Source organism: Girardinichthys multiradiatus, chromosome 20 (assembly GCF_021462225.1).
Source record: "Girardinichthys multiradiatus isolate DD_20200921_A chromosome 20, DD_fGirMul_XY1, whole genome shotgun sequence".
Taxonomy (NCBI): domain Eukaryota; kingdom Metazoa; phylum Chordata; class Actinopteri; order Cyprinodontiformes; family Goodeidae; genus Girardinichthys; species Girardinichthys multiradiatus.
Window position 1 is genome coordinate 41,621,874 of NC_061812.1, and position 21,480 is coordinate 41,643,353.

Below are 21,480 nucleotides of genomic sequence, written 5' to 3' on the forward strand. Positions count from 1 at the left end.
TTGCCCTGTTGGCAAAAGAGGGTTTTAAATAAGTAAAAGTTTATTTATATTGGACATTGTCACAGACAGGACGTCACATAGTGCTTCACGAGATAGGTAACCCAACAGACTACACATCAATATATGATGCAGAAAACAAAACACAATACAGTCATAAATGCATATCAGAAAAGCTCAAGTCTAACTAAAAGCTTCCTAGAATAAAAATGTCTTTAGCTGCTTTTTAAAAGTATCTACAGGGTCCAAACTTCTTCAGAAGACAGGCAGTGCAACAACTTGGAAAGATCGGTCTCCTCGAGTTCTGTGGGTCTGGGGGACCTGGAAGAGGTTTTGATTCAATGACCTCACACTACAGGAATAGGTTTAGATTTGAATCAAATCATAAATATAGGAAGGATCCTGTCCATGTAAAGCTCTAAATGTTAAGACTAAGATTTCTTGATAAAAGCTAGACCTGATTAGCAGCCAGTGTTGTGACTTTAAAACAATGGCTGCTCAAACCTTCTCTGTTTGAGCAAGTTTCTAGTATTCACAGCAAAGTCTTGGACCACTGAGTAAACACAACAAACAAAACAAAAAAAAGAGTGGTCACATCTAACACCTAAGTTTCCGAAGCAACACTTCTGCGAGAGTCCTAAATGACCCAGCTGCTGTTTAATGTCAGACAAGTCAGTCTGGTGCAATAATCAAAGTTTCAGTTTTGTTTGAGTTTGTAAAAAGTATTGACAGCATGGGTACCAACAATTGCGCTGCTGGTAATTTCATTAAGAGCAATTATTTCTCAAAGGTTTAATTTTTCTATATTTATCATTTGTCAGAATTTATTTTATGGCTGTTTACACATCTTTACGAAGGGGTTGCAAAAAATTTGAATAGTGGGCAGTGAAATTCTGGGCCCAGTCATGATTTCCTATCAGGGAATCTTAATGAGATGTTAACACCAAGTACAAAGTTAACATCTGTGTTTTTACACTTAAAAACTTAAAGGAGTCCTGTAAACTCCCTGCAGCCTCAGTTGTTTGTGCTTAATGCTGCTGCACAAAAGCTAGCGTGCCAAATTAAAATCTTCAACACTGTGTTTGCTAAACAGTAGCATGTTAACAGAAGTATCAGAGCCCCTTGCGTGACCCTGCACTCCTGAATCTTTCATTACTACACTACACAGTGTAAGAACCTATTATGCCTGACTTATAAAAAAAACAGCCACGCTAGTGACTCTGTGAAGCTGTAGTAAAAGATATCTCGATGCAACCCGATGCACAGAGAGAATGTTGTTAATGATAAAAGCAAGCTTACATTTGTAAACCTTTGTGATTATCCAGGGCAGCAACTAAACCACATACAACAAAATATACAAAAGTATTTGTATATTTTGAACTTTTCCCCAATATCACTTTACAACCACGAACTTCATTGTACTGTAATAAGTTTTGATGTGACAGAACAACGCAAAGTCGTGCATAATTGTAAAACAGACGGAACGATATATAACTTATGATATATGCATGACAAACTTTAGATGTTTGGCATATGTATTCACCTCCCTTTGCTTTGATACCGCTACATGTCTTTTACAGAAGGATGGCACTTCTGTAGCCATTGCTAAAAAACACCTATGAAGAAGTCCAATTTGCAGTTTGCATGGTAGGGGACACAACAAACATGTGGAAGAAGGTGCTTTGGTCAGAGGAACCAAAAGTTAAACCCTTTGGTCTACGCTACATGTGACGGAATATTACCACTGCCCATCACCTTGAACACATGATTACTATAATGACACATGATGGTGTTAGAATCATGCTGCGGGGATGTTTTTATAAGCAGGGACGACTGGAACTACATACAGGGCAATACTGATAGAAAGCCTCATTGATGTGGCAAAAGACTTAAGACTGCTGTTGAAGTTCACTTTCATTAAGGATAATTACATCAAATGCACAGGAACAGCTATAATATATAATATAATATATGATTTAATGTTTTTTGGTGGCCTTTATTTTTAAAAATCTTTACAATATGGGTCGCGCGTTTTACCTCTGTGCCACCGGCTCAGCCCACAATGCTATGATTTGGATCAAAGCATAATCATGTGTTAGAATGACTCCATCAAAATCCAAACCCAATTCTCGAATCAGGTTCAGGTTTGTTTTCCAAGTGTGTAGCTCACAGAAGGAATTTGGCTCAGCCCAGAAAGAAAGGAAGAAAAATGTTAAACATTTCCAACATCTTTGGATGTGCACCGCTGGTAGAGACATACACCAAATAACCTGCAGTTGTAATTACAATAAAAGGTGGGTCTAGGAAGTATCCACTCTTGTGGGCATATAGCAAATGTTTTGCTCTTTTGCAAGGCACTATAGAAGCACCTCATCATTTTTTCTAATGGTATTGTGAATTTTTGTCAAGTTCTTTCATGATTTCACCATATACAGTCCTTCCCCTTACAGATTTCTTGTGTAAATACAAAATGCAGTTTACAAATAATGATTTCATTGATCAATGATTTAATTTCTCAAGAAATACCCAGGCATGATTAGTGTTTGACCTGTAGAATCAAAAACATGACTTCAATAGAACCTTTCCGACAACATGAAGTAGGCTAAAAGATCTAAAAAAGCAACCCATCATGCCGCAACCTAAAGAAATTCAAGAAAAGATGAGAAAGAAAGTCACTGACATGTCTTGGTCTAGCAAGGGTTACAAAACCATTTCTAAAAACGTGGGACTCCAGAGCTGAGAGCCATTATCTACAAATGGAAACATTATGGAATAGTAGTGAATGTACTCAGAAGTGGCCGACTAAAATTACTCCAAGAGCGCATTGATGTCTCACCCAAAAGAAACCAGAGCAACATCTAAAGCACCTGAAGCCTTGCTTCCATCAGCTAACGTCGGGGTTTATGATCAGACATTAAGTAAGAAAAAAGGGCAAAAATGTAATACAAGGGAGAGTTCCAATGTTCAAACCACAGTTGACCTGTGAGAACATAAAGGTCCATGTCATGTTTGCCAAAAAAAAAAAATAATAATAATTCTGGATCATCCCTTGTTTTGGAAAAATATTTGGTTGGCTGATCAGATAAAAGTGGAACTTTTGGAAGGAATGTGGCCCGTTACATTTGGTATACAACTAACACAGCACTTAAGAAATAAAAACAGCCACGGAAGAAACCATAATACCAACAGTCAAATATGGTGGTGTGATTTTATGGGTCCTGCTTCATGACCTGGAACACTTGCCATACTCAGTGGAACCATGAAATTTGTTCTTTAACAGAAAACCCTTAAGAGGAATGTCTGGCAATCAGTTTGTGACCTTAAGCTCAAACGTGCTTGAGTTGTTCAGGTTTTTGAGTGGTGTAGTCAATTAAGATGCTGTGGCATGACCTTAAACAGGTAATTCATTCTCAAAAACCAATGAGACTAAAATAAAACAATTCTGCAAAGAAGAGTGGGCCAATGTTTTCCACACAGTGCTGTAAAAGACTCATTGCCAGTTATCACAAACACTTGATGGCAGTTGTTGCTGCCAAGGGTGACCAGGTTGTTACAGATACGTTTTCCCCCTATTAATTTAAATCATCATGTAAAAGCTGGATTTTGTTTTGATTCAGGTTATCTGTTAATTTTAAAATGAGTTTAATAATCTGAAACATTTTAGTGTGACCTAAACGCACAAGAAATTTGAGGGCAATATATTTTTTCCAGCGCATCATGTACAGTCCCACTGGCATCTTTGTAATTTTTGTTTTGTAGGGGGGCTGTGCATTGCTCAGACCATAAAGATCCCCAGAGAGCCGCGACGAGGCGAGTTTGACAAAATCATCAAGAGACTAATGGAGACTTCTAACGCTCGCGGGGTAATCATCTTTGCTAATGAGGATGATATCAAGTGAGTCAAGCTCTGCAGCCTGCCATAATTTTGATATTAAAGATAATGAAACATCAAAAGGGATCTGTTTCGTGTTTCAGACGGGTGTTGCAGGCTGCAAAAAAAGCCAACCTGACAGGCCACTTCCTTTTTGTTGGATCCGATAGTTGGGGAGCCAAGAGCTCCCCCATCGAAGATCAGGAAGAGGTGGCAGAAGGAGCGGTCACTATCTTGCCCAAAAGAGCCTCTATTGATGGTAGGGGAGTATATTAAATCAGATTAATACATGTGGGACTGCTGGATGCAATAGAAAAACCTTCAAAGGGATGTTACATATGACATTGATAGATGAGTCTAATAATAATGTAATAAAAAAGTTTATGAATGATTGATAACTCTGATCTGATATCTCTGCCCTATTTAAATTCAGGAAACCTGAGATACACACAAAATCACTTCTATAAAAATAAGATTATTTTCTGATTTTCACCCCAGCTGTCTGTTACACAAATGAATGAACCCCATTGGACACTGTCAGATGTGTGATATCCTTCCTGTAACTTAAACTGAATATGATATACTAATTGATTCAGGGTTCGACCAGTACTTCACTTCGAGGTCTCTGGAAAACAACAGACGAAACATCTGGTTTGCAGAATTCTGGGAGGATGACTTCAAGTGCAAACTAACTCGACCTGGCATAAAATACGACCCAGACAGAAGAAAATGTACAGGTGAGGAGGGAACCCGTTACTCATGTATGTTTAAACTGATGTGATGTCTACCTGTGACATGTTTCTGCTAGGCGACGAAAGAATCAGTCGGGACTCTCAGTACGAACAGGAGGGTAAGGTGCAGTTTGTCATTGACGCTGTATATGCCATGGCCCACGCATTGCACATGATGCACATGGACCTCTGTCCTGGCTCCATGGGTGTCTGTGAGAAGATGGACCCTGTGGAAGGACGGATGCTCCTCCAGTACATTCACTCTGTAAACTTTAATGGTGAGTTTTGTACTGTCAGTCTGATTTTTTCACCTTTCCTATGTGACATTAAAAAAAGAGGACTTTAGGCACACTGGAAAAAAAACTGTTGAGATTTATACTGTCAAAGGCTGTTCTGAATAAAGCTAAATGAAAGGAGAGAATGGCAGAAGGGAGGTCAGCTTTAATGTAAAAGCTTTGAGATGCTTCTGCTTATGTTCTGCATTGCTTCAAAGCGTGTCCCCTCCCCTGGGCTACCTCCTCGGTCATTTCTGTGCACAACACTCCTGCTTTTCATCCCTCGTCTTTTATAGAAAAAGAGTCACAGTTTGCAAAAAGGAAAAAAAAGTGTTTTATGAAAGCATCCTGTCTACTGCTCTCCTCTTCCTGGGCGACCTTGGTTAGTATAGAGGAGTTTCTGATTGAGTGCCTGCAGGAACCTGAGAGGAGCATTTAATCATGTTAGGGCAAGAGAGCAGAGTGCACTGAAAGACTGTACGCTTGTAGGAGAGCCGCTACTAAAGAGCATCCTGCACTTAGCTTTCAAATAACTGCACAAGACTGAAGTAGGCAATACTGTATTTAACAGCATGTAGGTGTATTCACTGGTATCTTTAACTTCTCTGTGACATTTTTCATGCGGGTTCACCTTGTTAAAAATGTTGCCTCCAAAAAACAGGCAGCGCAGGAACTGCAGTGATGTTTAATGAGAATGGAGACGCTCCTGGTCGGTACGATATCTTCCAGTACCAAATGTCCAACATCAGCAACCCAGGCTACAGGGTTATCGGCCAGTGGACAAACCACCTGCGACTTAATGTAAATATCTGCACAACTTAAACTTAGAAACTTTTTAACAACTCAAACTATAAAAAACTTGTATTGCTTTGGGAAATGATTACAAAGAGGATTTTCTTTATCCAGAATTTTATATATAATTAATATACAGAATCTTTCAATGTCAAAGTATATTTTCAACTACAAACAACTCCAAAGTGCTAAAAATGACTAGAAATATTTTTGTGTACTTTTAATTGCTCACTAAAAGTGTTGACAAGTAATCAGTGCTTCTGCAAAGCCAGTATAATGCTGTTCCATTTGTGCTTAAAATTTTATCCAAGTTGGAAAAATCGATTAGAAGTAAGCCCAAGTGAAAGACTTGTAAGATTTGAATTATGCGTCTTCAACTTTTCCAACATTTTCCAGTGAGAGAAATTGGAGCACAATGAACATGTAATAAATAAAAGTAAAGTTAAACTTCAACTTAACGTTGATTAAGGTTCTAATGTTATACATTTATATATTATTTTGAGTCCAACAAACATTCATACCAAACAGTAACTTGTATATAAAAATATTTTAAAAATCAGTGATTAAATTCTTCTTAAGTGGCCAGAGAAGTAAGACCACAAAAACAAAAGCTCGTGTCAGATGTAGGCTACGCAGTGGTGGTAGACTATGCAAAATTCATTAATTCATCTTCTATACCACTTATTCCATAGTGGGTCACAGGGGGGCTGGTGCCTAACTCCATGCAGAAAGACCACCGGCTGGGAGTCAAACCCAGGACCTTCTTGCTGTAAGGCAACTGTGCTATCAATTGCGCCACCGTGCAGCCAGCCCAACTATACAATTATTAAAATAACATGCACAATGTGCGAAATATTGTAACTTTTTTATTCTGTTCTTTATAGAGTAACACAAGTCCTAAAAACTGGTATTATCCAGTTAACTTGGCTAGCTATCTGCTAACATAGCTAGCCTCAAGCCTGCTGTTTGACAGACATGCTGGTCGTAGCTAGCTAACACTGCTAGCTTAGTAAGTGAAAGAGAAGTGCTCCTTTAGTTTACTTGCCTTGACTTCCCAAACAGCAGTGTTAGCAAGATCAGAGCAACTGGCTGTATGCAGCAACAGGGGTGGGAGGGGAGCTCTGATATGCTTCAAGTAACCTGGGAAAACTGCGGTCACTCTGGTTTTCTCTGCCATATTGTTAAAAGGACTTTAATTGGGAGAAAATGTTTACTTTATATAATCCCAGATTGTGTTGACTTCTGAGGCAAATGAAATTTAGAGTAAAACTAAAGGGAAAACATCACATTTAGTTCTTTCCCAAGGCACTGCAATCTGCCAACAAGTAACTCTTAGTTATAAACAGTAATTTATTTATTGAAAAAGGGTAAAAATTGTACATTGGAGTTTTTATAAGAGATTTTTCTTACTATTTGTCCAAAAGGAGCTACATTGCTCCCCTGGCTAAATAATAGATGCTAAGCTAACCATTGAGTGTAGCATAGTTAGAATTCATACAAAGGCAGCAGTACATGCCGAAGTGGCACATGGTGAGGTATTTTTCTGTTTAGCTGAGGAAATTTTCCAAAAAATATTTCCTATTAGTGTTGTTCATGTAATGACAGACATGAAGACTATGATTACACGAGTGTGTGTGTTTGTACATCTGCTGTAGCTGGAGGAGATGCAGTGGTCAGGAGGTGACCGTAAGATCCCAGAGTCCGTGTGCAGTTTCCCCTGTGAGCCCGGTGAGAGGAAGAAGATGGTAAAGGGTGTTCCCTGCTGCTGGCACTGTGAGCTCTGTGATGGCTACCAGTTCCTCCTGGATGAGTTCACCTGTGACATGTGCCCTTTTAACAAGAGGCCCCTAAAGAACCGGACAGGCTGTCGGCCCACACCCATCATCAAGCTGGAGTGGAGCTCTCCCTGGGCCATCATTCCCGTCTTCCTGGCCATACTGGGAATCCTTGCCACTACTGGGGTCATTGCCACCTTCGTCCGATTCAATGACACACCCATTGTTCGGGCATCTGGCAGAGAGCTAAGCTACGTGTTGCTGACAGGCATCTTTCTCATCTACGTCATCACCTTCCTCATGATTGCAGAGCCCAGTGTTGGTGTGTGCGCCATACGCAGGCTGCTGCTGGGTCTCGGAATGTGCATCAGCTATGCTGCCATGCTCACCAAGACCAACCGGATCTACCGCATCTTTGAACAGGGCAAGAAATCGGTCACACCTCCTAAGTTTATCAGCCCCACGTCTCAGTTAATTATCACCTTTATCCTCATCTTGGTGCAGGTAAACCTGTAAATATTTCTGTCACATATATCAGTCCAAGACCTGCAGCAGTCTAATGCTTCTCTCTCTCTGCAGTTACTGGGGGTGTTCATTTGGTTCGGCGTGGTGCCCCCTCACACTACCATTGACTACGAGGAGCTAAAGCCTCCAAATCCAGAGTTTGCACGTGGGATCCTGAAGTGTGACATGTCTGATCTGTCCCTTATACTGTGTCTGAGCTACAGTATTGTGCTAATGATCACCTGCACAGTGTATGCAATTAAGAGCAGAGGAGTCCCTGAGACCTTCAACGAGGCAAAGCCCATTGGCTTCACCATGTACACTACCTGCATCATCTGGCTGGCTTTTGTTCCTATCTTCTTTGGAACAGCACAGTCTACAGAGAAGGTAGGAAACACAACAGTTTTGCAAATGAGCTGGTTACTGTGTTCTAATATTTAGAATAGAAATGATTATTTGGCTGAGGGATTTATTAATGATGAGCAAGATTTTTTTTTTGTTTTTCATATAATACTAGCTTTTACTCTAAAAATGTTCTTTCACATTATCCATTTTGGCTGTTTTTTAAAATGTGCGGCATAAATGAGGTATTGCAGCAAATGATCGTTAGCCACTTCTTGCTTATATGAAAAGAAATCTATTGAAACTAGACTTTACCGAGTGAAGCGCTCTGAGTGGTCAGTAAGTCTAGAAAATATCACCTCTAGTCTTATTAAGCACATAGAGCACTACATACAGTAGAATCTAGTTTCACCTTCAAAGAACAACTCCTTGTACTGTACCCTCAGCACATATCCTTACCATGGACAACTCTAAACAGCAGTGAACACACCAGGGGTAATTTACTACTATTTAAGTAACATCAACCAACCTTCAAACTGAAGATGTCAAAAACATAAAAAGTCTACGCTACGACTTTTTAAGTAGGTTGTGCCTTCAAGGCTGCTGTAGTAAAATGGCACATTATATTTTGTCATCTTATTATTACAAACTTTTAACGTGACAGACCAACACAAAGTAGCATACAACTGCAAGGATGGAGAAAAAGAATTCATGGCTTTTGCCATTTTCCCTTGAATAAAACTCAACAGTTTACTCTGACACCCCTAAATAAAATCCAGTGCAACCAAATGCCTTCAGAGGTCAGTGACAGGTAACTATTTCACTCTGCATATCTGGAAAGTATGCTATATGCAATATCAAAAGTATGTGACAAAATGAGTAAAAATGTAAGGGTTGTGAACACTTTTGCAAAATCAAAAGATGCCCGGCTGACTCCCCTTTAAGACACACTTGAACAGTTTGTAAACAATTTATTGATTTTATTGTTTATTACAGTTTATGTCAAGATGTATAAATGTGTGCAGAAAGTGATTGACCTAAATTATGAACATTGACGGATTCATGAAATACCACTAAATTGATTTCTGTTCTCTGTTCTGTCTTTTTTTATGTCAACATGAATGCATTAAATGGTGCAGTGAATCAAAATATTGCAACGCACAAGGAAGCACACCCATAGTTGGAAATGAAAGAAACCCTCACATCCTCAAAGTGAAATCTCGGTTTGCTGCCTGTCACATCGTATTTGCTTCACGCTGCCCTCAAAGAACATCCTGCCACCACTGTACTTAGGGTTTAATTTAGCTTTTGGGCTATTTAGTGCCGCCACAACATATGGGACTGTTGGGAGAATATCTAACGAAATACGGATAGGCTTTGACTAATAAAGAGCTGAATTATTACTCAGTCAAGCTGAAACAATTAAAGCCTGCGGGGTGCTTTTAAAGTCTTTTCCCATCGTCTAACTGGAATGAAGAGAATGAAGAAAAGACAGGAAGGAAGACGGAAGAAGGACAGATGAGCTGAGGAGGTGATCTGGACCGCTTGCAGACCAATTTAACCCTCACGTTCAATTAATCATCACTTTGGGAAATAGCTATATATAGGCTGCGTCTTCTGTCGGTGTCATGAGATTGACGGCTGTTTTCAACCCATCATGTGCAGGAAGCCGTGTGCAGGAGGAGCTGCACCTGTCTGTCTAAAACATGACAGCAAAGTTGGCTGTTTCCAGCACGTCTCTCTGCTTGCCCCGGGCCGAGCACGCACGCACGCACGCACGCACGCACACACACACACACACACACACACACACAGAAGAAGAAATGGAAAAAATGAAACATGTTAATGATGGCAGAGGACAGTGGTATAACCTCAGCTCAGAGTGGCAGAATGATGGTTTGTGACTTATTTATGGCGTACATATATCTTATTCATGGCACATAGACTTCATGTATTTATTGCCTAGACAGATTTTTTTAATAACGACTTCACATGTTTTAAAGGATTAGCAGAAAGGTCCTGTTTGATTACTTTTGCTGTATTTTTGCAGAAGAGTAAACAGTGAAGTGGAGAAAACCCATAAAAAGAACATCGTCTCCTGACTACATATATAGAGACATAAATCATTAATCGGGGGAAAAACACTGGCTTTTGTGCCTTAAAATGAAAAAAATATGACAGCCTGTTTTCTTTAACTTTATCGCGACCTACTTGTTTTTCTCACTTTCAGTGTCTATGTTGCAGATGTTCATCCAGACCACCACTCTGACCGTCTCCATGAGCCTGAGCGCCACCGTGTCCTTGGGCATGCTCTACATCCCCAAGGTCTATGTAATCATCTTCCACCCGGAGCAGAACGTCCAGAAGAGGAAGCGCAGCTTCAAAGCTGTGGTGCAGGCAGCAACCGTGTCCACTCGCCTGTCCCAGAAGGTCAACGACAAACAGAACGGAGAGTCCAAGATGGAACCGGACAGGTCTTAGTGACAGGAAATGGAAATTTGAGAGGAAAAATCAGCATTTATTGTTTTTGACTGCCACGTTTGTTTCTGTCCTTTAATTGTGGACCAAAATACCAGCAAATATGGAGGTGCAATAAGTCTTTTTTTACAGTTGTTTATAAAACTTTACTCAACCTAGAGTAAATCACACACACACAGAGGGACTTTAATAATGCTGAGCCATCTTGAATCAAATGTAAAAACTGTTGTTTTCTTAATCTCCTTTGTACCATCCACATACTGTTCCAGTCTAAAGTTTACATACACTCATCATGTTTTATTCATGTTGGGCTTTTATTGTTGCATATTATTTCCCTGGTTGGAATGATTATACAATAGATTAGATTTGTTGCATGAATTCACTGTGGATTATCTAAACAGGGACAAAATTACACATACAAGTTCAAATACATACATACACATCTGCTAATAGTTGGATAAATGTCCTTCAGCACACGCCACACATTTTATGTAGCAATCAGCAGGGTTCTGATATAATTCTGCCTGGATATTTCACCACTCTTCTTATCAGAAATGGTCATTTAAATTGCATTTGTTTCTTCTTTTTTTTTTCTTAACCGTTTCCTGTCCAGCAGAGTAGGACTCAGAATTGTTGTCTGAGTGCCAAGAAGAAGCCCAACAGATTTACCTTCACAAGTGGAGCATTACAGCTAATGCTTTACTGCTCTGTTTGATATTTATAAAAGAAACTTTATTAGAAACTGCTTTGCGATTATTTCAGTTATCATTTATTTCACAATCCATTCCAAAATCTATTTTAATGTGTTTGGGATCAGTGTCCTGTTAGAACATCCATGTGGACCAAGTTTTAACCCTTTAAGCTGTGAAGTTTAAGAATCTTGAGCTAGTCCCTCTACTTCAATATTTCATCCACCTTTTTCAGTGCATCAGTATCAATGATCAATACCAACACCATCAATACCAATCCCCACTGCATGATTTTACAACCACCATACTTTACAGTTGTTTTACAGTTATTGTCAAATAGCTCAATCTTTGTCTTTTCTGCCCACATGGGCAGCTGGAAATTTCACTTGAAGGTGTTGATTTTGGTTTAGGGGCTTCCTTCTTGGTCATAAACCTCACTAAATATTTATGTTAAATTATCTTTTAACACGTTTCAATGAGCTCTACCATTTCTACCAAGACGTGTGATCAAATATCCAACCACAAGTATGCCTGAAGTTTATTGATGGATACAAAAGGTGTGTGGGTTCTCTGCATCTTGTTAAGAGAGATTTATATAAATGAGGCTAAACATATAATGCTGACCCTGTGTGGAATACAGAAAATCTGAATTCGCACCCAATTCTTGCTTTTAAAAATCACTGCAGTTGGATGTTGTAAAATATTTCACCCTGATTAAAGAACAGTTCAAAGGCATCTCTAAAAGCCCTCAATTAATAGAAATATGCTTCTGATAAGTATATGCGAACTTCTCAGTGGCACTGTACTTATACCTCAGCTCAACGGAAGGGTGTTTATAGTTTAAACCCTTCCTGGGAAATGCTTTTAGGAAAAAGAAATGCATTTTCCTTCGAAGATATACATGTTAGTGGAAGCCCTTGGGGCTGACAAAGACTACTGCCTGATGGCATCAGAAGCACTGCATGGATTATGTGTTCTATGTGTTCATGAATATTTTCAAACATTGTTTATGAGGGATGACCTTCTCCTCTCCCTGGAGGGGGATTGATTTAAAAAATATCACCATGTCTTTATTGCTGGTCTCTCAAAAAAACCTGTCAATAGCCACTTTTACTAATCTAATGTAACAACATCCTAATTCTGTTAAGGTGAAAATTTCATTTAGGGGCACAAACAGGACATGGGTGACGGTGAGCAGGATGTTTATTCTCTACCTGGTACTTTTACATTTCTATTCTGGAAAACAATGTTTGGTATTTCCCCATATTGTTCGTTAAAATATGAAGCATTCTGTGAAAAGGTCAGACTGTGTGGCAGCTCGCCAAGATCAGGCTACTCCTGCCTGAGAACCTATCGGAGCTGAGCTGCTTTCAGCTATAAGCCATGAAAAGTCCTTCATCATGATGAAATTACATTCCAGGAAATATTAAAAATGTTTTAAAAAGACACTAAAAACACCCAGCTGACTCAAAATGAGCTCACATTCTGTTAATACACCAATAAGTTTCCTTTGTAACTGAGTTACAACATTCAGCTCAGGTTTTACTTCTTTCATAAACAATTCTTAGAGCAATTTCTTTTCATAGTTTTTATAACAGGCACAACAAACAGTTACGGAGCAGGACTTTGTTTTCCAGCTCCTTGTTTTGCCATAAAACCTTTTTACCCATTAGTGCTGCTTCATTGCATTCCAGTTATTACTTAGACATTGGAATGTCCACGTTTGAAATGTGAAAAACGTAACAGAAAACTCCTATCTATCTATCTATCTATCTATCTATCTATCTATCTATCTATCTATCTATCTATCTATCTATCTATCTATCTATCTATCTATCTATCTATCTATCTATCTATCTATCTATCTATTTATCTATCTCTCTATCTCTCTATCTATCTATCTATCTGCTAGTCTGGTACATTAGCATATCAGTTAGCAAATCTCCCTGGCGTTTGAACTTGAAAGTGGGACAGAGTTTAGTTGAGTTTAATGTCATTCTCAGATCCAAGTTCTGACCTCACAACTAACTGGACTGTAGTATAACCAAGCAGTCACTTGCACTTGTTCACATCACAAAATAAATGTTTATAGTGACAAGTGCAGCTTAAATTAGATTCTATTTGGAATATATTTGTTAATTTTGATTAATGTTGCTTACAGATAATGAAAATGTAAATTTCAGTTTGTTAAGAAAATAAGAATATAACAGAAGGCTAATAGAAATGTGTTTTTAAAAAGAAATGTTGGTCTACTGAAAGTATGTCCATACATGCATCCACTTGGTTGTTGCTTTTGCATTAATTACTGCATCACTGCAGCGTGACATGGAGGTGATCAGTCTGTGGTTCTGCTGACATCTTCAGGAAGTCCAAGTTGCTTTGATAAAGGTCATTAGCTCGTCGGCATTGTTGGCTTCTCTGTCTCTTCTTTCTCTTGACAATTTTCCACAGATTCTCTATGGATTAATGTGAATAATGACAAAGATTCTCAACAAATGTGCTAGCTAATGAGCTGTGTGGACATGTACCAAGTCCTGCTGGAAAAGGATGTTTTTTTTCCCATGACGCTTCCCAGGGAAGCATGAAGTGCTCCAGATTCCTGGCAGACGGTTTTGCTGACTTTGATAAAACACAGTGGACCAGGAGATAGTGAACATGCAAAATATTATCATTTGGAAATCCAACTTTGGATCACTGAGTAGCAGTCCAGTACTTTTCCTCATTAGCCATGGTAAGATGCCTCTGACATCTATGGTGGCCCAACACAAGGACAGTAACCTATGTCTTAGACACGTTACTGAATAGGCTTTGTTTTATAATCCTTACAAGGCCATAGTTAGCCCTGCTGATCTGAGACCTTTTTCTACTACATTTTTCTTTCCACAAAACTTTCTATTACTGTGCTTGGATTCAGTAGTCTGTAAACAACCAGCTTCATTTGTAATGATCCTTTGTTGCTTACCTTACTTGCGGAGAGCAGTAGTGACCGTCTGATGAAGCATTCTCAAGCCAGCAGTCTTCCCCATTAGGCCAATTAATATATTTCTAAATTAAAAATACTTTATTGGGCTTATGTAATATTCAGATTTTCACAGAAACTGAATATTAAACTTTCACTAGCTTGAAATATATAACCCTGTGTGTAATCAATCTTGTTTTGAACTGAATTACTTCAGTGATTTTGTATCGAGACGCACCTGCACACTGCAAAAAAAAAAAAGAAAACAAACATTCCTGAGTACCACAGTTGAGATTGTTTTAAAGGTGTTTCCATCTGTGCTTCTGCAGTAAAAATGAGTTCAACAATTATCATGTAAATGCATGTTAAGTCATTAACAGGTCTGCCACATCCATGTAACAGAAAATATTGTTTGTACTGCCATCTGCAGGAGAGCACAGGGCAGTGCAAACAATAGAAAAAAACAAAAGATCCAAGACCAACTTTAATAAAAATAGTTTAATTTTTCAGCTGCTTGACATTTAGCAAGAGAGATCAAAAATGGTCAAATCTATAATAGATCTAAATGTGGATTTTTCGATGACATAATACCGTGGAAATCGTCTGAAACGTGACAAGAAAAAAGGTTTCTGCACACACACACACAGATACACAAAAAAAACCTCCTAATCAGAAGCTCTTCGGGACAGTCTGTATACAAATTTACAAACACAATAAAGTAAGTACCTCAGACTTGCTGATGTCAATAAAAAAGCCACCATTTGTCATCAGCTTACAGGGTGTGTTGCCATTTTTAAATAACGGAGTTATCACAAAGTTCTGAGAGGCGGGATCGCTGCCTGGCTTGTCCTCTGAGCCGCAGCAGCATCAATGATTTGTTTCTCTCCACACTTCCCAGATTCATTCCAGGAAGCAGTCCAGAGTGTGGCATGTTGAAGCCTTAGAGGGAGGCCGAGTCACCTTTTTCCTTTTAGTTTTCATCAGAGGGCGGATGTCGGATAAAGGAGACTGGATGAAAGTGCTCGGTTAAGGAATGAAGACATCCTGTTACTACATATCCAACAACACAACTTGCCGATCTGACATATTTCAGGTCCAAAAATGAATTAGAAATGTTAAACAATATATTTTTAACCATATCAATATTTTAAACCACTGTAATTAATGATTGACTAAACGTGAATGGAAAATTCTGCACATCCACCTCACAGTGAATCCTTTATGATGGGTTAAATTCGCTCTGTTGTCTTTACATCACTGAGCAGGTTCTCATCTGCCAGCATCTGAAGGGTAAGCAGCTCAACCTCCCAGCTGGTCGAAATACAACAGTTTAGTTTATGTTGATGACTAGATGTGAGGTAAAGATGTAAAAGAAATGATAAAATGCATCGGTTGGGGAAATAAAGAAAATAACAACATGTGTTTTTTGTTCCTCTGTGTTTTCCACAGAATTTCTGTGGAGTTCTGCTTTGCTGAGCGAACAGCAGCAAGACAAATATCCAAGAGCAGCATCACACAAGGTACTCCTCAGTGCCAGTGAGAAGTTTGCATTCACTCATCATGGTCATAAATATCACTTTCATTTTGAGCCCATCTTCTTCAATAGTTCAAAGAAGATACAACAAATAACTTAAATGATTTACTTAAGTTAAACTAAAATTGGGCGCATGTTTAAATCTCTAAAATTATACATCCAGATATATCCATACACGACCACTAATGTTTGGTTAAACATCCCTTAGCAGAGAAACCAGTTTGTAGCCATCATAAGGCCCCTGGCAGCGTTTTCCCTGGAGTATATGTGAAGGGGTCAAGATTGTGGTGGTAGAGTTATGTTGATGATCCATTACGATAATAGTGGTAATGGCAACTGAAACTTACAACAGGGCCACAACTAGGACAATAGTCCCAGACACATCGAAACAGAATTTTTTTATTGCAAATTTATGAATAATGCTCATACGCAGGGTCAGGAGTAGGAAACCAACCAATTTCAGTTGAGCTTTACTAATTCTGATAAGAGTGGTAAAATATCCTGTCAGATGTTTATTAATGTCTTCAAAGTGTCTGGTTTCTATACAACTACCTAAAGCTTTGTAAATATGATCCTGTATGTAACATTTTAACTCTGTGTGGATTAGAGGGTAACATGTCCACCCAGAAAAACTCTCCATATAAACTTCCCTCTGGCACAGAAGTCCAAATGACAGAAAAAAGGATACAGGTTGGATGAATTTAGTTCGTCCTCCTAATCCATCATAGCCGGTCCTGACCTAAAGAAAAAAAAAAGTCAACACAGAAATAAAAGAAATGGTAGTTGAGAAGCACAGATTTTTAAGTTGAGCGAGTTGTACATACGACTCCGGCCTGCCTCTGGGGGTTCAACATGCTTCCAAAAGTCTTCTTTCTGAAGAGGAGGGAATTCCTCAAAAAAGGATCCAGGGATTCATCTTGAGCCTGTGGTACAAAATCATCCAGTTTAATGTTCACCAGTCAATAGAAAAATGTCTGGCAGAGAGACCTCTGCAGCTTTACCTTGCTCAGAAAGGAAGATTTCTCGCCGTGTTTCGACACAGATGTTCTAGAAACGAAACAAAAAAAGAACAATTTAAAAAAAAAACACCAAAAACCAAGGTTTTCCATCCAAACATTCCTTGATCTACTGACTCATCATCTAACCAGATAAACACATTGACCGAAAAAGCTTACCCCTGTTGTTCGAGGCGCATCTTCTTCGAGGGGACTTGGGTCGGTCTCTTGGACAAGCTGTCCGGAGTAGTGATGTCATAGGTCATATTGAGATCGATGTCCTCTCCGTGTGTCGGCTGGTGGAGGCAGGGGGGCTTTAGTTCCAGCGGGGCCGGGCTGCAGCGTGGGCAGAGAAAAGTCCTCTGAAAATAACTGCCTGTTTTCAGGGAAGCTGCTTCAAACCCAGAGGAGATTTTAGTGAAGCTGCAGAGGGACGCACCTTTCAAAGACGAGACGACTGAGGGCCTCGTTCGTGCGTGTCGGCGTGCTCAGAGTCTTCTGAAGACACTCCACTTTTTTCTTGAGACTCTGAGGACAAAACATGAGCAGGAATCATCAAAAAGCCTCAGATAACACCAGTGTACCCATGCTAGTTTGAGAGCAGCTCTTACAGAGATCTCTTTGTCAGCACTGGCCAGATCTTTCTGCAGAGACTTCATGTCCTCTTTGGTCTGATTCACCTCTAGTGAAGCCTTTTGCAGCTAAAATTACAGAAAAAAAAATGATGACATACAGGAAGTTGTTTCTCTGGGTGTTTGACTTAAAGCTCAAGTCAAAAAGCTACCTTGTTGTTTGAGGAAAGCACTTCTCTCTTCAACTTCTCACACATGTCATTTGAGGATTTGAGGCTTCCTTTGAGATTATCATACTCTCTGTAAACAGAAATAGGATGAGAAAAGCTACTGAATTATTCTACATTGTGGTGATTTTTAACCCAATCGGAATTCAAATTTAACACAAATCTTTGCCCTTCTAGGACCTAGTAACAAGTATCTAGTAACTGGTGACCAAAACCATATCTGGCTTCAACAAAATGAAGCAAGAGAACAAGATAGATCACCATGATTACCACTTTCATTCCCCACCAGTCTCATTGCAAATTTGGCCAAAATGATCTGTTCTAGGTAAGGTTTTTTAGTTCCATCTAACAGCTGTCAACTTTATTAGCCAAGATTGTGTGCTCATAAAGATGAAGGAACAGTATGTAGGTGTATGTACAGCCATTTATATATGACGAAAAGAAGAAAAAAAGGACCACAGGTTGAGTAACACTGGACCAGCCGACCCACCTCCTGTCAGTATGCAGACTCATCACTGTCCTGGATCAGACCAATAACAGTGGTATCATCTGCAAACTTCAGGAGTTTCACAGACGGGTCTGATGAGGTGCAGTCATTTGTTTACTGGGAGAAGAGCTGCAGAGCATCAAGTTTAACCTACCTGTCTAGCACAATGCTGTGCACAAATGATTTCTCACACTTTCTCTAGAATGTACAGCAAGGTCCTTCCAGCGGATCCAAGATTGACCCATTTTTACATCAGCACCTTTAAAGTAGCTCTTCAGTGATCTGTCCAAATTGGTGCTTCCCAGATCTTCAGCTGACATGTGTCAGTGCCCAAAAAAACCCAAACATTTAAAACACCTGTACTGTTCTGGAACTGGGGTGACAGGTTTCCAACCTTTACATGTGGTTCTAGATTTTAGTAAAGGTCCATAATAACATGACATAGAAATTTAAATTAATTTAATAGTCATAAATCAATAAGCACAAAAAAACAACATCTGTGTGATCCTGGAAACTCTCACCTCTTGTCACAAATCCACAGAGAACAAAAGCATCGGTTTAAATCTACTTATGTGTTGGTCATGATTTTTTATATTTAGGGGCTTACCTCACACTGTGAGTCCAGATTCATACAGTAACATAGTTTTAGGTATAACACTAAACCTCCTGAGAACCCCTCAAAGCTGGGTAAAAATATTCTGAAGCTAAAAGTTGTTTTTTTTTTTTCATTATGCTCTGTCCTGTCAAAGAGGTAGGCAAGCATACAATTAAATCATTGTTTTCCTGATTCTCTCATAACATTCACGCCTTCATGAGGACAACATTACACAACCTTAGGCATGTTTGTGCAATCAGCCTTTCTATTCTTAAAAAAAGATCAATGAAGAAAAATCAGGAATCAAATGCCACCCACAATAATCATATCATCTGAAATCTTGTACTGCTAAACAAAATGGCTCTCTAGTATTGACTAATAATCTGACAGCTTCATTTCCTCTTCTGATTTGAGCATATCCTACAAATCCAGGAAAAATAGGATGATTGATTCGTGTATTTCTAATTACAATTCCAAAAGTGAAATTGCTTTCAAATTTCAAAGTGAAAGAATAAAAGGTCTTAAAGAACGGAATGGATCCAACCTAAATAGTGGGTTCTTACTTCTTCAGAGAGATGCAGTAAATAGAGAGCTGCTCCACTGCTGCCTGGTTGACACCCATATCTGTGATCATGGACTCCACTTCATCTCGCTGACCCTGTAGCAACACGTCCAGGCTGGAAAGACAACGGGAGGGATATCAGTTCACAAGTTGTGAATAAAGTAGTTCATTCTTTTCATTAGAAAATCAAAATACTTGATTTCATGCTGTAAATCAAAATAAAATCACTGTTTTTGTGATATATATAAAGCAAATACTTCACTTCAGTGAACATTTAAATGCCAACGAATACCCTTCAAAGGTTTTCATTCTGGTCCTCAGTCTGCGGACTTCCTCCTTCGCAGCCTGAATTTCGTTCTGTTGCGTCTCCAAGTAAACCATCTGTTTCTATGACACATCAAAACGTTACCATAGCCTCCAATTAAAGTCTTAAGGACACAATTTGTTGAAACAATTCACATAAAAGCTTACTCTGAGGGCAACACAGATCATCTCCTTCTCCATTATCTCCTTCCGCATGCTGTCCAGGTCTCTCCTCTGCTTGTTTACAGTGTCCTTCAAGCTGTCCATGGCCTTCTCTTTGTCCCGCCAGTCTCGCTCTAAAAATTGGACAGACAGATGATAAACTGGTCATAGCAACCTTCAAATGAAAGGGCAAGCTCCACAGCGAGAACATGTTTGTCACCTTTGGAGCTCAGCACTGCCTTCATTCGATCAAGCTCATTCTGTGAAAACAAACAACAAAAACAAAACACACATGTAGTACAGATTTTTGCAGAAACAAGATGCTTCAATGTAATAAATATACACAGAGAAACAGCACATGTTAGGGAGCAGAATCAGTCAATTTTCCCTTGATCTCACTAGCCAACAGTGATTGCCAGGTCAAATCCTGAAATTACAAATGTTTTTTTTTTCCCCCCGTCTATTCATTAAATGCATAAAAACTAAAAACTAGCACAATTTTAAACATATTCTAAACATATCAACCAACAACATGTTCTTTTGAATTGAACTGGAAAGTTACCTGTAAGCTCTCTGGGTCTGCAGACCCCTCCTCCAACTCTCCCCCAATGTCAAAAAATAGTTTGTTGATGATGTGCCTAGTGCTGACCTACAGACAGAAAAAATACCTTTAAGTTATTTAGTAATATGTGTGAGAACCTGGTTCGGATCAGGCTCTTTTTGTCTTTATTTCTGTGTGCTGATGTTTTGTTATAGCACCTGTTTCCTACACTGAGGACAGGTTTTCGTAGGAGCAGTCTGGAACCATTGAAGAAGACTAAAAGAAATTAGGAACATATTTTTAGAGACATATAGAAATTACTGAAAGATTTGGAAAATAGTGTTGAATTTTAAATCCTGTTACCATTCATAGTGAAAAGTGTGCCCGCAGTGAATGGCAGCCACATCTCTGGCGTGATCAAAGAAGTCCGAGCAGATCGTGCAATATGCTCGAATAGGCATTTTATTGTGCAAAACAGCTTCGACCTGTTCGTGTTTTAAAAAAGAAACAATATACATGAAGGAGACGGTTCCAGATACAACTTCACTGTGTTGCCATCTGAATGCTGTTGTTTCCCGAGACACAATGACAGCTAAAATAGCAACCTAGCTAACAGCTATGCTCTTCAACTATTAGCTACATTATCAGCGTTCATACTTACCAACCAAAGACGTTAAGTTACAGAACAATTCTTCGTAACAACCTCAAGCATCCCGAAACATATATGTAACGACTTGCTTTAACCCAGTTAGCATTAAGCTATAAGTCAAAGCATAACTAACTAACAGAAACACAACACGTCCTCCATCCGTGCACCCGATAGACGTTCAAACGTAAGCCCCGCCCCCATACGGTACGTTCACAACTCTTCTTCTTCTGGAGTTTATTGGCGGTTGGCAAAAAAACAGAAGGTGTGCATTACAGCCATCAACTGGTATGGAATGTAGTTCATCCAATGGTTAATAGTATGCTTCTAGGTTCATCATGGTTTAATTTCTCTAGTGTATTTACATGCATATTATATAATCAAATTTTATTTGCTTTCTTAATAAAAAAAAATAAATTGAATAATTTGTATATATTTGCTGC

At 39.1% G+C, this 21,480-nt stretch overlaps 2 protein-coding genes across 3 annotated transcripts in view; one reads left to right on the forward strand and one right to left on the reverse strand.

The window, feature by feature from the left end:
* Window positions 1-13,860, forward strand: part of grm6b (glutamate receptor, metabotropic 6b) — a 32,066-nt gene extending 18,206 nt beyond the window's left edge. For both annotated transcript variants that reach the window (XM_047347642.1, XM_047347643.1), the window contains 8 exons: window positions 3,757-3,892; window positions 3,973-4,127; window positions 4,465-4,605; window positions 4,677-4,877; window positions 5,536-5,675; window positions 7,322-7,945; window positions 8,021-8,332; window positions 10,532-13,860. In XM_047347642.1, coding sequence (XP_047203598.1) covers window positions 3,757-3,892; window positions 3,973-4,127; window positions 4,465-4,605; window positions 4,677-4,877; window positions 5,536-5,675; window positions 7,322-7,945; window positions 8,021-8,332; window positions 10,532-10,768 — 1,946 coding nt within the window. In that variant the 3' untranslated portion in view covers window positions 10,769-13,860. The remainder of the gene's footprint in view (window positions 1-3,756; window positions 3,893-3,972; window positions 4,128-4,464; window positions 4,606-4,676; window positions 4,878-5,535; window positions 5,676-7,321; window positions 7,946-8,020; window positions 8,333-10,531) is intronic.
* Window positions 13,861-14,896: 1,036 nt separating this feature from the next.
* On the reverse strand, window positions 14,897-21,247 carry LOC124856804 (TRAF-interacting protein). Its single transcript, XM_047347644.1, has 16 exons — window positions 21,053-21,247; window positions 20,755-20,876; window positions 20,610-20,667; window positions 20,413-20,499; window positions 20,071-20,110; window positions 19,857-19,984; window positions 19,678-19,772; window positions 19,387-19,500; window positions 17,727-17,814; window positions 17,554-17,643; window positions 17,382-17,470; window positions 17,123-17,278; window positions 16,949-16,994; window positions 16,772-16,870; window positions 16,636-16,686; window positions 14,897-15,421 (listed from the first exon to the last, which is right to left on the reverse strand). The coding sequence occupies exons 2-16, from the start codon at window positions 20,850-20,852 to the stop codon at window positions 15,314-15,316; spliced, it is 1,347 nt and encodes a 448-aa protein (XP_047203600.1). The 5' UTR covers window positions 20,853-20,876; window positions 21,053-21,247; the 3' UTR covers window positions 14,897-15,313.
* Window positions 21,248-21,480: the final 233 nt, after the last annotated feature.